General features: G+C 38.6%; 1 protein-coding gene across 4 annotated transcripts in view; it reads left to right on the plus strand.

Moving 5' to 3' along the window:
* Positions 1-10,637, plus strand: part of LOC141110788 (uncharacterized) — a 117,847-nt gene extending 107,210 nt beyond the window's left edge. For all 4 annotated transcript variants that reach the window (XM_073602408.1, XM_073602407.1, XM_073602409.1 and 1 more), the window contains 2 exons: positions 5,929-6,041; positions 10,148-10,637. In XM_073602408.1, the coding sequence (XP_073458509.1) occupies positions 5,929-6,041; positions 10,148-10,240 (206 nt within the window). In that variant the 3' untranslated portion in view covers positions 10,241-10,637. The remainder of the gene's footprint in view (positions 1-5,928; positions 6,042-10,147) is intronic.
* Positions 10,638-15,609: the final 4,972 nt, after the last annotated feature.

Raw genomic sequence — 15,609 nt, forward strand, 5'->3', positions numbered from 1 at the left:
CCAAGCAAAGGGGAACTCTAATTGCATTTCACCGATCCACACCATTCACCTTATCATCAGAAATTAAAGACCCAGAAGGTAGATACCTGATACTCATGGGTTATATAATGGATACAGCAATCACGGTGATTTCCTACTACGCTCCTAACAAACAACCTACACCATTCCTCTCACATATATTACAAGTGATTAATACACACAAAATAGGAACAGTGATAATGTGTGGGGATTCGAACCAGGTCCTCCTCCCATTTCTAGATAAATCACCTTTTACACCATCCAAAATAACCTCTAGATTACCTTTTTCTCAACTTCTTTCCAAATACAATCTGGTAGATTCATGGAGAGAAAGTAACCCAATGAAAAAGAAATTCACTTATTTCTCGCACCCTCATCAAACCTTCACCAGAATAGATCATATTTTTCTAACAATAGGAATGATACCAGAAATTATTGCATCAGATATAATTCCGATTCCGTGGTCTGACCATAATGCAGTATACACTACTATAGCCTCAGCCATACCAAAAGCGCATGACCCAACGTGGTACTTACCGGACATAATGCTCAAACACCCACTACATCAGATGGCCATTGAACAAGCTTTAAAGGAATACATATCAATTAATAATACAACAGACATCTCCCCAATAACACTGTGGGAAGCTCATAAGCCTGTCTTGCGTGGTATAATACAAAGACAAATGGCACTATTTAAACGGGAACGCAAAAATCTAGCAAAAAAACTAGAACTCAATTTTAATGCAGCCTACATATCATTTCAAGATAATCCATCTCAGAGTACAAAATCTCATCTGGAAAAATCTAGATTGGAATACGATCTATTTCTCACTGAGTCAGTTGATAAATCCCTCAAACGCTCCAAACACAATTTCTACATGAATACAAACAAACCAGGTACATATTTGGCTCGGGCATTAAATTCAACTAACAAATCTTTCAAACCAATACGTTTGAAATTATCAAAAAATGTTTACACTTGTAATCCAGTTAAAATAGTCCATAAATTTCACTCACATCTCGCAACTTTATACAAGACAAACAATGAATTTAATCCTACAGAAGCTGAATCCTTCTTCTCAAAAATAACCTTACCTGAGTTATCTCAGAATCAAAAAAGCAGTTTGGATGAGCCTATAACTATAGATGAAGTTGCTAACGCCATAAAAGACCTAAAACTTAACAAAAGACCAGGCCCAGACGGCTACTCGGCTTTATACTATAAAACATTCTCAGAAATACTCTCTCCCATTCTCACTGAAACGTTTAACAAACTTCTAGATGGACATTCTTTTCGGCAAGAAACACTAATGGCAATTGTTTGTATGATCCCAAAACCCCTTTCTGATACTTCCTGTGTAAATTATCGGCCTATCTCTCTGTTAAACCTCGATATTAAATTATTAGCAAAAATAATAGCAAAACGCCTCAATAGCATTATAGGAAAATTAATACATAGAGATCAAGTAGGCTTCATGCCAAATAGACAGGCAGGCGATAATATACGCAGGGCAGTGTTATTGGCACATATTGCTAAAAAAACGGAAAATCCCTTTATGTTTTCTATCTCTCGATATTAAGAGGGCATTTGACACAGTATCCTGGCAATATATGCAATATTCATTACAAAAATGGGGTTTTGGACCCCACTTTTTAACATGGATCAAAGCATTATATAATAAACCCAAAGCCTATATAAAATATGCTGGATACAAATCTGAAGCCTTTAATATCGAAAGAGGTACCAGACAGGGTTGCCCATTATCTCCCTTATTATTTGCCCTTATACTCGAACCCATGGCCCAATACATCAGAACAAACCAAACTATAACTGGCATTGAAGTAGGAGGTATTACACACAAATTATGTATATTTGCAGACGATATATTACTTTTTCTATCATCACCACAGGTCTCTGGTCCTAACTTAATACCAGCTCTTGATGGATTTGCAGCCCTATCCGGCCTTATGATTAATCCTAAGAAATGCCTAGTGCTTAATATTTCACTCACAAACATGGAATTGATCCCGGCTAGGGCTGCACTCCCATTCACATGGGCAGAAAAATCAATCCCATATCTTGGAATTCATTTAACAGCATCTCATTCTGACTTATTCTCAACCAATTATCCTCCTGTATTAAGACAGATCACAAATCTAATAAAACAATGGTCGCAACTTCCTTTATCCTGGATAGGGAAGATTAATGCAATCAAAATGACTATTCTACCCAAATTGCTTTATCTATTCAGAGTCCTCCCTATTCCAATTCCTTCCTATTTTTTGAGAATAGTACAAAAAAGAGCAACTTCGTTTATATGGGGCTCTTCTAAACCACGTATACCTATACACACACTACATCTTCCCAAAAATAAAGGAGGCCTGGGATACCCTAATTTTACTAACTACTACAGAGCAGCACATTTGGCCAGTCTGTCCAAATACCATGCAAAACAGGAAATCCCATTATGGGTATTTATAGAGGCTTCAGAAAATGACCCTCTATTAATATCAAATTTATTATGGCTTGATCCTAAAGACCGCTTTAAAATTCATAATCCCATAACTAAACACTTCTTATCTCTCAGGGATAAACTAAAAACCAAATATCAGTTACAATCTCCACACAATCCTCTCCTTTCTTTTATCAGAAATCCGGCCTTTTATCCAGCATGGATCTACCCAAATTCTTTTAAAGCTTAGACAACATCAGGCATTCAGACACTAAATGACTTCATAGCATCTAAATCATTCCTTTCATTCCCATCGCTTAGAGAAAAATATGATCTACCAAACTCTGAGATATTTAGATATCTCCAAATCAAAAATTTCTATACACCATTCCTAAAAGGGGATACACCATTATCCCAATTATCCATTTTTGAATCAATCTGTACAAAAGATCCATTTGCTAAAGGTACAATTTCATCACTTTATAATCAATTATATGGAGTAGCAAATCTTAATAGACCCTCTTACGTTCAGAGGTGGGAGGAGGACCTGGGACGAACTTTAGAAGACACGGACTGGTCTAATATATGGCTCACATCTAAGTCATCTTCACCCAACATCTTGGCACTGGAGACAAATTATAAAGTCCTAACTCGCTGGTACCTTGTACCTGCTAGAGTGGCAAAATATTCACCTAATACCTCAACTCTTTGTTTTCGAGGATGCCCAGAAATAGGCACATATTTACACATATGGTGGACGTGCCCAGTAATCCAAACCTTCTGGAAGGAAGTCTTCGTGATTGCATCTAAAATATTTAAAAAAATAATACAACCAGATCCATATTTAACTTTACTTAATCTAAAACCGGAATGGTTAACACTCTCTCAATTCAAACTTATGATCCAACTAATAACGGCTGCAAAACAAACAGTGGCCAAGGCATGGAAATCTCCTACATTGGTACTAGCAGAAACAATTCACAGAATGAATAATACAATGTCCCATGCTAAGATGGTAGCCATCGATCAAAATCAAATTCCAAAATTTGAAAAACTTTGGCATCCTTGGATAAAACAACAGTTCCTGTCAAATTTCAATGACTCTGTCCTGTTGCCATGGTAACAGATTAAATGACTTACAGAGACACCCATGCTAAGGCTTCAAAGAGAACTAAAAAGAATAATAAGCTGACGAACGGGACAACCTTGTGGACCATACCTCTACCTTTCAACCTTTTTTCTTCTTTCTCTTTCCTTTTCTCCACCTTACGATTAAAGCTCATTATCAGAATTTATTTGACCTATATACACTCTACTTGTAAACAATATGTATAGTAGGTATAAATCATTTAAATACCTACAAAAGTAACTAAGGAAATGATATATATCTTTAATTTAGGTTTACGTGAACCCAATGTTTAATATTTGAAATTTCATGATATTTACCTATATAAACCCTACTGTAAAACAATGAGCTTACTTTATAGATCCTTGTAAACTTACTTTATGTATCTTTATGTATCTTTATAACATTGTATACTCAATAAACTTCTTTTGACAAGGAAAATTTAAGAAGTTGGCATGCCCAAGAACTGCACATAAGTAAACTATGTGACTGCTTCATCCCTTTTAATCAAAATTACATCCCCTTAATTTAATGTAGGACAAGTTTGTCTTCCCTATATGTTTAACTTTTGGATATTCCTTTGATGTTGATAGAATGTGGCATACCACAAATTTAGGCAGCATGTTGAGTTTTATACAATTAACATTTCTGACAAAATAGTTCACATAAAGCTGAATTATATGAAAAATACTGCGCTGTAAACAAAAAGCTATCTAAAGGTAAGCAGCAACTAAAATGTGAGATACACACATGAAGACAAATAAAAAGGAAAAGAAAAAAAGGTTAAATAAGGAAAATATTTGTGCTAATTTAGCGCAGCTATTTTCTTTTTTATTAGTTCACATAAAGTGTTCAGCTTTAACCTCTTGCTGACCAGCCGCTGTCCTTACATGGCAGCAGGTCAGCACGGCTGCACAAATCGCCGTAGGTGTACGTCAGCCGCTATAAAAGGTATAAGGGCGTGCATGCGGAGCAACGCTGGACCTGATGCACGCGATGTCCGCTGGAGACCCCTGATCGCTCCTGAGAGAGACAGAATGTCAATGTAATGAGACAGATCCTCATTCTGTCAGGGTAGTTGAGAGAGATCTGCTGTTCCTAGTGATCGGGAACAGCGATCTATCTCTACTCCCTGTCAGTCCATTCCCCCCACAGTTAGGAACACCTCCCTAGGGAACACTTAGCCCCTTGATCGCCCCCTAATGTTAACCCCTTCCCTGCCAGTGATTTTTATACAGTAATCAGTGCCTATTTATAGCACTGATCACTGTACAAATGTCAATGGTCCCAAAAAAGTGTAAAAAATGTCCGATCTGTCCGCCGCAATGTTGCAGTCCTGCTAAAAATCACAGATCACCGCCATTACTAAAAAGAAAAAAATTATAATAAAAATGCTATAAATATATCCCCTATTTTGTAGTCGCTATAACTTTTACACAAACCAAGCAATATACGCTTATTGTGATTTTTTTTTTACCAAAAATATGTAGAAGAATTGGACTAAAGTGATGAAGACATTTATTTTTTTAGGATAATTATTATAGCAAAAAGAAAAAAATATTGTTTTTTTTTTTTCAAAATTGCCGCTCTTTTTTTGTTTATAGCACAAACAGTAAGAACTGCAGAGGTGATCAAATACCATCAAAAGAAAGCTCTATTTGTGGGAAAAAAAGGACATAAATTTTGTTTGTGTACAACGTCAGTTAAAGCGGCCCAGTGCCGTATAACAAAAAATGGTCTAGTCATTAAAGGGGCAAATCCTTCCGGGGCTGAAGTAGTAATGGAAAAATATTACAAAGCCGAATACATATTTATGTAGACTCAGATGTAAGCTTTATTTTATTGCCATATACTCTGGGGAAATTAAGCTTAAATTATTATATTTGCCTTGCAAGACAAATGGTTCATTACAGAATCAAGAAAATGTATTTATACATCAATTCGTACATCAATCATCTAGAAAGAAACCTCACCTGTCATTTGACCTTGACACTTATATGAGCTTTTTGTCCATTCCAAAACCATAGAATATATTATGGAGGTTGGCCCTCCCTTTGTGCATATAATAGCCTCTGCTCTTCTGAGATCGCAAGATTTTGGAAATATGTGGAAATATTTGTCCATTCAACCAAAGAAGCATTTGCAAAGTCAGGTACTAATGTTAAACAGGAAGACCTGCCTCGCAATCTGGGTTTCAAGTCATCTTAAAGTTGCTGGGTTTTGTGATGGCAGTGTATGGGCATAAAGCTTAGGACTTCAGTGAGAGGATATTTGGAATTTCTGAGATAATATAAAAGCTGATGATTTAATCTCTACTTCACATTGCAGGTATTATTCTTGATGTTCTTCTGAAAGAATATGTCACCGTACAGAAACTACAGCAGACAACGTTTGAAAATTGTCCAGCAAATCGTTTTCATCAAGACATGGTTAATGAATTGGTATGTGTTCTAGAGTCTAAATCACAAAAAAGGGGTTATAATTACATACCCTTAACCCTTGGGTGGTTCAGTGGATATGCAAAGGATAGATACCAAAGTGTGGTTGTAAATGGGGTTCAGTCGGAACAGGGACCAGTCACTAGCGGTGTACCACAAGGCTACGTACTATGTCCTGTTGTATGTAATCTATATGGAAGTGATATAACTAAAGGGTTGGTGGGTAAGGTATGTCTTTTTGCTGATGACACAAAGGTGTGCAATAGGGTTGATATCCCTGGAGGTGTCTGTAACATGGAACACAATTAATGGGGTGGGCAACTACATGGCAAATGAGGTTCAATGTAGAAAAATGTAAAATAATGCATGGTGGTGGCAATATATGAATGCAATCTATACACTGGGGGAGGAACCTCCGGGGGAATCTAGAAATGAAAAGGACCTGGGGGTCCTAGTAGATGATAGGCTCAGCAATGGCATGCAATGCCAAGCTGCTGCTAATAAAGCAAACAGAATATTGGCATGCATTAAAAAGGGGATTAATTCCAGAGATAAAACAATATTTCTCCTGCTCTACAAGACTCTGGTACGGCCGCACCTACAGTATGCTGTCCAGTTCTGGGCACCAGTCCTCAGGAAAGATGTACTGGAAATGGAGTGAGTACAAAGAAGGGCAACAAAGCTAATAAAGGGTCTGGAGGATATTAGTTATGAGGAAAGGTTGTGAGCACTGAACTTATTCTCTCTGGAGAAGAGACGCTTGAGAGTGGATAAGATTTCAATTTACAAATACCGTGCTGGTGACCCCACAATAGGGATAATTAGAAGAAAAGAGGTTTAACCTTAAACTACATAGAGGGTTCTTTACTGTAAGAGCGGCAAGGATCTGGAATTCCCTTCCACAGGCGGTGGTCTCAGCGGGGAGCATCGATAGTTTAAAGAAACTATTAGATAAGCACCTGAATGACCACAACATACAGGGATATACAAGGTATTACTGACATATAATCACACACATAGGTTGGACTTGATAGACTTGTGTCTTTTTTCGACTTCACCTACTATGTAACTATGTAATTATGTAACTATGATTTGATATGGATGCGGCAAAGGATTCTTCAGGTCAAAGCAGGGGAAATTGAAGTTAAATGTTTGTAAATGTAAAATAATGCACCTAGGGAAAAAGAATCCTTTGCCACAGTACAATATTGGGAGTACAGTGTTGGCCGGCACTACAAAGGAAAAAGAATTGGGAGTACTTATTTCAGATGAGTGAAAAAGCTAATCTTGGAAAGTATTATTTTACCAAAAGAGTAGTTGATACTTGGAGTAGACATCCAGCAGAGGTAGCGAGTCAGTCAACAGTAGGTGGACTCAAACATTCTTGGGATAAACATAGATCTATACTAAGACAAAAAAAGTTTAAAAAAAATAGAAAGACTCGTTAGACTACTTGGTCTTTTTTCTGCTGTCACTCATCTGTTTCTATGACTTGCTGTTTCTATGTATTAAAGGAAATGTAAAAATGATATCATTACGAGAAACATGCAGGATACAACTACTGACTTCCCCCTGTAACATAGCTAGAAACTGGTTGTCATCTTGACCCACTTGTACTGTAACAATAAGCCACAGAAAAGCAGGCAAATCCGCACTCTGCTGACTTTTTACAACATTCCTCAAATGTATAATTGTTCCAAGTCATGACACGAGGCCCATCAATATAGCTAGGCAGCTAGAATTTTAAGAAGAAGATCAGCAATGGTAGTCCCTATATTTTTCCCATGACAGGTTTACATTAAACAGGTATTCTAGCTTATATCCTTTTTTTTTTCTTTTCACTTGATGAAAGTTCCCCATGATAGCTCTTTATCATTTTTACTCACTCTAAAAAAATCCATGCATGCAGGTCCAGAATAATGCACAGCCAACATAGGCTATGGTTTGGGATGGCAGGACTATCAGGGGTGGCTTTAAACTGATTGTAAATTCTCATTGGTTTTTAGTTTTTTTATTTTTAAAACAAACCTGTTATACTTACCTGCTCTATGCAGTTGGTTTTGCACAGAGCAGCCTGGATCCTCCTCTTCTTGGGTCCCTCTTCTGTGCCCCTGGCCCCTCCCTCCTGTTGAGTGCCCCCACAGCAAGCAGCCCCACAGCAAGCAGCTTGCTATGGGGGCACCCGAGCCAAGTCACAGCTTCCTGTGTCCATTCAGACACGGAGCCGTGACCCAGCCTCATCTCCTCTCTCTCCTGATTGGCTGTCTGAATTTGATTGACAGCAGTGGGAGCCAATCGTGCCATGCTACTGTCTCAGACAATGAGGAGGGGACACTCCTGCAACATGGCTGGATAAAGACGGGCTCAGGTAAGTATTAGGGGGGCTGAAGGTGGCTGCTGCACATGGAAGTTTTTATTTTTATCGTATTGCATAGAATTCATTATGATAAAAAAAAAACTTCTGCCTTTACAATCCCTTTAAGCCATTCACATATCGTATTGTTGACTACCAGCAACACATTTTCATAATAAAAGTTTCCTTTTTGACCTTTTGTCTGCCAATGCAATTCTGTAGGATCTTCCTGACTATAACCCTTCTGACTAGGTCCACGACAGGGGTGGACCAAGATGGTGGTTTGAGACCCAGGCTGTGGCACCTGATCAAGGGATTGCAGCAGGAGTATACTTGATACTTTTAGGCAGCTTCCCCGGAGTACATTCCAGTGCAGCTTCGATCCAGTGGGATGCCTAGGGAGTTGTTATTACCAGACCTGTGACTAGGGGCAGTCCCATGTCAGTCCAGCAGCTGTCCTTGGAAGTCAAAGGCCGTGGCTGGGTTACAGCCGATCGCTTCTTGTTGCCTGCTATTCGGTAAGCAGGCAAATCGTATGGTGGTCGGGGACTTTCTGATTTGTGTGAAGTCACTGTGGTGGTTACCTGATCAATTTATGGACTATTGATTTAGTATTTATGGACTGATTTCACCATTTATTATTCGTTATTTGTGTTTGAGTGCAGCTCCTTTCCATCCAAAATGTGAGCATTAATAGTTTTTTTTAAAAACCTTGAGCACCTTGTGATAGAATCCAAAAATGTTCTGCACCACACTCATAGGCATGACCAAATTACCTTACAGTGGGAATAATTTCAAGGAGGATGATTAAATAAAACCTATGCCTTGATGCTGTAAAGCTACACACATTTGTCACAGTACTTGTACCCACAAAATATTCCTAATTATTGTGCCATAGGTCTCACAAGCAAACATAAACTTCCGGACAAAGGATCATTATTTAAAAATGTAAACCTTTCCATCACGTATACTTTTCTGCACACAGAAAACTATGATTTTGTCTGAGCCTACCTTAAAAGAAGAACAGCAACTGTTATGATAATAAAAACCTGGACGCCAGATTCCGACTATATAACAAGTGGGTGCCACTGTCAGAATACAATGTCCCAGTGGGGGGGAATTCTTCTATCCACATCATTTGTGTGGATAAAGTAATCTATTAGTTTTTTTCTTCATTCAGTCACACTGGCCAGCTTAAGAAGAATGATGAGTGAGGTTGATAAGACACATCTGTATGTCAGGTATAGTTAATTTGTAGATATTACACATAATTATAATTATTACCAGAGCTCAAAGCATTATTCTATTGTGAAAAAATAGGAACACACACTGTACATTATTCTATGTAAGCTGTGCTTTACAGTTATTGTGACATCTAAAAAACAAATACTTACCACTCCAGTAGCATAGTAACCATTGCCACTATATAGTTTATAGGCATTTGCAAAAGATCAGAGTAGAAATCCATTTACTGTGTTAAGAATGTACACAAGATTTATTTTGCTAACTTACAACTTTTGTACTACTCTGTAAATGGCACAGACACAATCCTTATCACTGCACTGCTTATCATTGTGTGCAGAAACAGGTGTAGCTGAAGGGCTGAGAAGTACTAGGAAATGCTTCACATGTCCTCCTAAATTTCACCAACTACTACACAATTCTCACTTTCAGACTCACAGCAAAAAAATCCTTTACTTACTAGAATTCTAATGATTACTGAAATGAATATTGATGAATGTTTTTTTCATTCCAGGCTTTGGATGTTATTTTAACTGAACTAAATATGCTGTTAGTTGAAGACATGGAAGACATCTTTGAATACGAGCACGATATAGAACTGGGATAAGAGTAAATGTTAAACATTAGCATTCATTTGATCTATTCTTCCTAATGCTTACTTAAGCCTTAATATTAGGTAAATGGGTATATTACCTTTCCTTTTTTATACTACTTATTTTCTGTATAGGAACTGAAGGCTGGGCCTCTGTTAAGGTGGAAAATTAGACCTTTACTGTATACATTTCTGTGGCACTGCCTCCACTCAGCTGGGCCTTGAATGCTAAAGCAGAGCCCATAATTGTGATAACTTTGTCCCTAGACATTGCATTCACCTAGTTCCAGGAAAGATAGACAGTCCAATCCTTTAACATTTCAAGGCTTTATTGTAAAAGTTGGGTGAGAGAGAGAGAGAGGAACTGTGCCACTCTGAGTGCAGTATGTTAGTCAAAATTCAATGTTTAATAAAAGTAAGATCAACTCACATTTTGGTGAGATATAATGTGCATGGCATAAGCAGCTTGGGCTCCTGTAGTCCAGCATAGCAAGATATGCCTGATGAAGGAGCACCCATGCTCCGAACACGAGCTCAACCATGCCTCCCGTCCATCACCACTGATGTGCTTGTTGTGTGACAGTCTTCAGCCTCAGGAACCATCGGAGCTGCCGGGAACTGCTGAGCACCACCGCTGCCCAGCTGGACTACAGGAGCCCAAACTACTTATGCCATGCACATTATATCTCACCAAAATGTGAGTTGATCTTCCTTTTATTAAACATTGCATTTTAACTGACATACTGCACTCAGAGTGGCACTCCTCATTTCTTTCTCTCTCTCTCTCTCTCTCTCTCTCTCTCTCTCTCTCTCTCTCTCTCTCTCTCTCACACACCCATATCCACAGAGTCGCTTCTGCTCTCTACATCTAGCTGTCCACACTGATACAGACTAGAACCCCTAAACCCTGGTCTGGTCTCAGCAGTGAATGAACTTTGTCTGCTAGCACACCTGGACCTTGGAACTATTTCCATTATGCACAAGCTGCGTTTCTAGCGCTCCATCTTTTTTAAATGTAAAAGGTGGAAACTGTGAAAAACCCAAAAGGCAAAACAGCTTCTCAGACTGAAAGTCCCTGGGTGGTTGTTCTAATTTACCAAGTGAACACAAAGCAGACTGGTGGTAACTCCACACAAAACAGAGTTTCCAGTGTTCTCTGTTCACTAGGTAGTTGACTGCATGTTTTAGACCATTTAGGATTCCCATATATACTCTATTGTTTCCAGCTTTGGTTAGAATCAGATAATACTCTCAAGGCCTAGGTGGCAGCCCAGGACTTTAAACTTAAGCGGCAGCCTAAAGGCAAAGTCAAACACCCTTTCGGAAGCATGATCCAGATATTTTACATTGAAACATGGCCTATCCCACTGGGATCAGACTACTCAGTTATTAGACAGATTCAAATTCAGTATTCTACACTCCTAGCACAGAATACTGAAATTTACTAAGACTGGAGAAGCCACAATCTGTATCAGCTGTGCATGACAACCAATTAGCTAGCCCCAGTTGATTACAGGCTCAGCGATAGCATGCACTGCCAAGCTGCAGCAAACATGACTAGTAGACTTTTAGAATGCATCAAAGGGGTATCGGATCAAAAAATAAGATTATAATTCTACCACTTTACACAACTCTGGTCCAGTCACATCTCAAGTATGCCATCAATTTCTTGTCACCAGCCCTCAGGAAGAATGTGCTGGAACTGAAGTGAGTCTAGAGAGGTACAACAAAGCTAATAAGAACTGGAGGAGATATGATCACAATATGCAAATATCTAAATAATAATTCTAGAATAGGGAGAAAACTACTCCATCTCATGTCTTTTGAGAAGAGTGGCCACTCAATGATGTTGGCTGGAAAGAAGTCTAATCTTAAAATGCATAAGGGGTTTCTTACTGTAACGACGCGTACACACGATTGCACATTCCGACAACAAAATCCATGTTTTTTTTCTGATGGATGTTGGCTCAAACTTGTCTTGCATACACACAGTCAAACAAATCTTGTCAGGAAATTCTGGTCGCCAAGAACACTGTGACGTACAACACGTACGACAAGCCGAGAAAAAATTAAGTTCAATAGCTAGTGCGGCTCTTCTGCTTGATTCCGAGCATGCGTGGAACTTTGTGTGTCGGAATTGTGTACACACGATCGGAATTTACAAGAACGGATTTTGTTGTCGGAAAATTTGAGATCCAGATCTCAAATTTTGTTTGTCAGAAATTCTGACAGAAATGCCCGATGGAGCCTACACACGGTCGGAATTTCCAACAAGCTCCCATCGAACATTTCCCGTCGGAAAATGCAACCGCGTGTACGCGGCATTAGAGTGGCAAAGATGTAGAACTTCCTTCCTCAGCTGGTGGTGTCAGTGAGGAGAATCATCAATATTTAAAAAGATTTTTTAGAAGGGCATCTCAGTGAACACAATATACAGGGATATGGGAAACAGTAGTGACACAAGCACACACACATCACTAACACAGGTTGAACTGGAGGGACTGGTGTCTTTATTCAACCTCTATGTAACTATGTAAAAAGTTTCAGCTTGTTTAGTTAAGCTTTGAAAATGAATACTGTATAAAGTCAAAATACTAAAGCAAACTATGTTCCTCATATATCAAAAAGTTTTTCTTGTTTTATCTTTTGTGTAAAATACCTGTATTATACCTTTCTATGGCATATGTCAAAGCTTTTTGTACCAAATAAAATAGTTTGTAAACAAAAGAAAATGAAGGCTAGAAGCTTATTGGTTGGCATGCACAGATGCTCCAGATTCTGGTTGCTCAAGTCAGTAAATGTTTTTCAAACTGCTTTAGGGAGGCCTTAGGGAACACATTCCCACATGGTGAATTTGTGCACGTGCACAAAAAATGCTGCTAAGCAGTAAAGTTGCCATCTGCCAGAAGCTGGCAGCGTTTGTGCACATGCACAGAAATCCCACAGAAATACTCACAGACACAGTCCCAAATTTTGTGAAAAGCCTTATCAAAGTGTAGGCTGGTATAGCTTTAAAATGCCCATGGTATTTTAAAAAGATGTCTATCAAGCTGATGGTCTGATGTCCACAAACATTTTGCCATATAATGTATATGTACAGCCACACCAACACTTCAAAAAGCCATTTATAAATCATTGGGTTGAACAAAAAAAAAAGTTTAGAATTCCCCATCCACACATTTGAGGTGGATGGGGGAATCACTGCCGCTATTTTTTTTTCTTGTTTCTAAAGTGTACTATACCTATTAATTTATACTTTACATTAAGGCATTATTTAGCTCTCTCTCCAAAATGTTACATCATATTACAACACAGAGGGGGATGTGTATTACTATTGTACACTAAATAATGTATAAATTAATTAAAATTCTAATATAATACTATATGTTTGCATTATTTGGTTTTTTTTGCTGGGAACCAGAGGCAGGCAGTCACCTCCCTCTAATTTCAAAATGGATAGTAAATAAATGTAGCGCTATGTGTAAAATTATAAATATAAAGTGCAAATCTCTAAAATAAATAAATCCTACATATAAATGAATAGTCCATAAAATGAAAAAATGAAGAAATAAAACATGAAAAACTCTTCTTGTGATCAATGTATCCACACAATTCCACCACAGTGATTGTTTGTCCTCAAAAGGAGTGCACACCACCACCAGTAAAAATGCGCGCTCACCTCCCAGATGAGTCAAAACTCATATGCAGGTCTCCCCACGAGCTCTTTGCTCTCACTTCCTCTTCCCAATCAATGCTGGGTAATCCAGATGGCTCTTTTCTTAATGGTAACTCAGCTCATTAATATCCAAGAAGCGGATCATCTCCCAGCTTGGCTCAAGATTCCATGAGTTCAGAACATGTAAATAATAAGTATAGAGACCATAGTATTCTCCGTATACAAATTTATTCAAAGCCCCCAAACAGACAAGTTGCACTTACAAAAGAAAAACTTTTAAAATCACATAAAAACCCCCAGAGTAGCACCACCGTATCCACATACACAGTGCCTGGCTGGACGTGACTATCAGCTCCTCCCTTCTAGAGACGTCTAGAAGGGAGGAGCTGATAGTCATGTCCAGCCAGGCAGGTAGGTACTCCAATAGCATGGCAGATACACAGGACATCCAGGTGGAGGAGCAAGTGATATACAGAAGCTAGTAATGTATTGTCACCTGTGGCAGGTGCAGGATCATGTGGGCATGGATGTACTGGAAGCAGATGAGCATGGTCTAGGTTAAAACTGAGGTCATATATGGAGAAAAAGAAAGAAGCGAGGTCAGGAGTTGGAGCCAAGGCCATGCATTGAAGTCAGGGAGACAAAGCTGTAGCATAGTTAGGAGGCAGGCCAAAGTCATACACAGGTGGCTAGTGAAGCAGAGTCCTTAAAACAAGCTGGGGTCACAACGGGAAGTCAAGCAGAAGGGAAGTCCAGAACAAGACTGAGTTGGTAATAGGAATTAAGGCAAAGATCAAAGAGACAAGGAGCATACGGGAGCTGAAGATCATCCAACAACCTCTCGTGGCTGGTCACTTCCTTAAATAGGGCAACTGGTGCCAGTTTCAGGACTACGTGTGTGCGCACACATACACGCTGGCTTACATCTGAGCACTGGATAGTGGTAGAAGTGTTGGTTCTGTGAACTGGAACATGTGCACCTCTGTGCTGAGAGCGCCCTGACAGTGCTGTTTTTTTTTCTTCTGAGTGCAAAATGATATGATGTATCTTTAGCTACTAGTCAGAGGAGAAGAGTGTAAACAAAAAAATGTGTGCATAAAAAAAAAATCATAAATAAAACAATAAGACCTCTTGCACACGATACTCCTGTTCAAGCATCTACTTTTTCAGATGTTTTTTTTGTATTTGCGTGCATTTTCGCACATATGTGTTTGCGTAAATTCGCGCACATTCATGCACGTGCACAAAATTGTATTCTCGCATTTTTGTTCTGCACAAAATGTAAATGGGCACCTACTATGGCTCTTAAAGGAGCCAAGGTACAGGTACCGCAATTCGTGGGAAGGAGCCACTTTGCCAACGTAAATGTGTGTCAGTTGGTCAGCAAGTGGTTAATAGGGTTCAGAGTTTCGGTCAAAACTTTTGCGATGTTCAAGAGTTCTGACAGAGCCCAAACAGGAGGGATTCCGCCGAACTCTAATTGCAAGCAGTCAAAAGTAATAAGTGCAATACAATGTTTAATATAATATGCACATATTTTTTATATATGTTTGGTTAAGATACAATATATGGCTTGTGCTTATTAAAAATAGTTACATTAATGATAGAATAAAATAAAATAAAATAAAAGTAACTATTAGCTGCAACTAAAAATACTGAAATTGTGTTTTCTGTATGTATGTAATTTATATATTCTCAAAGAGGCACA

Source organism: Aquarana catesbeiana, linkage group LG10, assembly GCF_042186555.1.
Source record: "Aquarana catesbeiana isolate 2022-GZ linkage group LG10, ASM4218655v1, whole genome shotgun sequence".
Taxonomy (NCBI): Eukaryota; Metazoa; Chordata; class Amphibia; order Anura; family Ranidae; genus Aquarana; species Aquarana catesbeiana.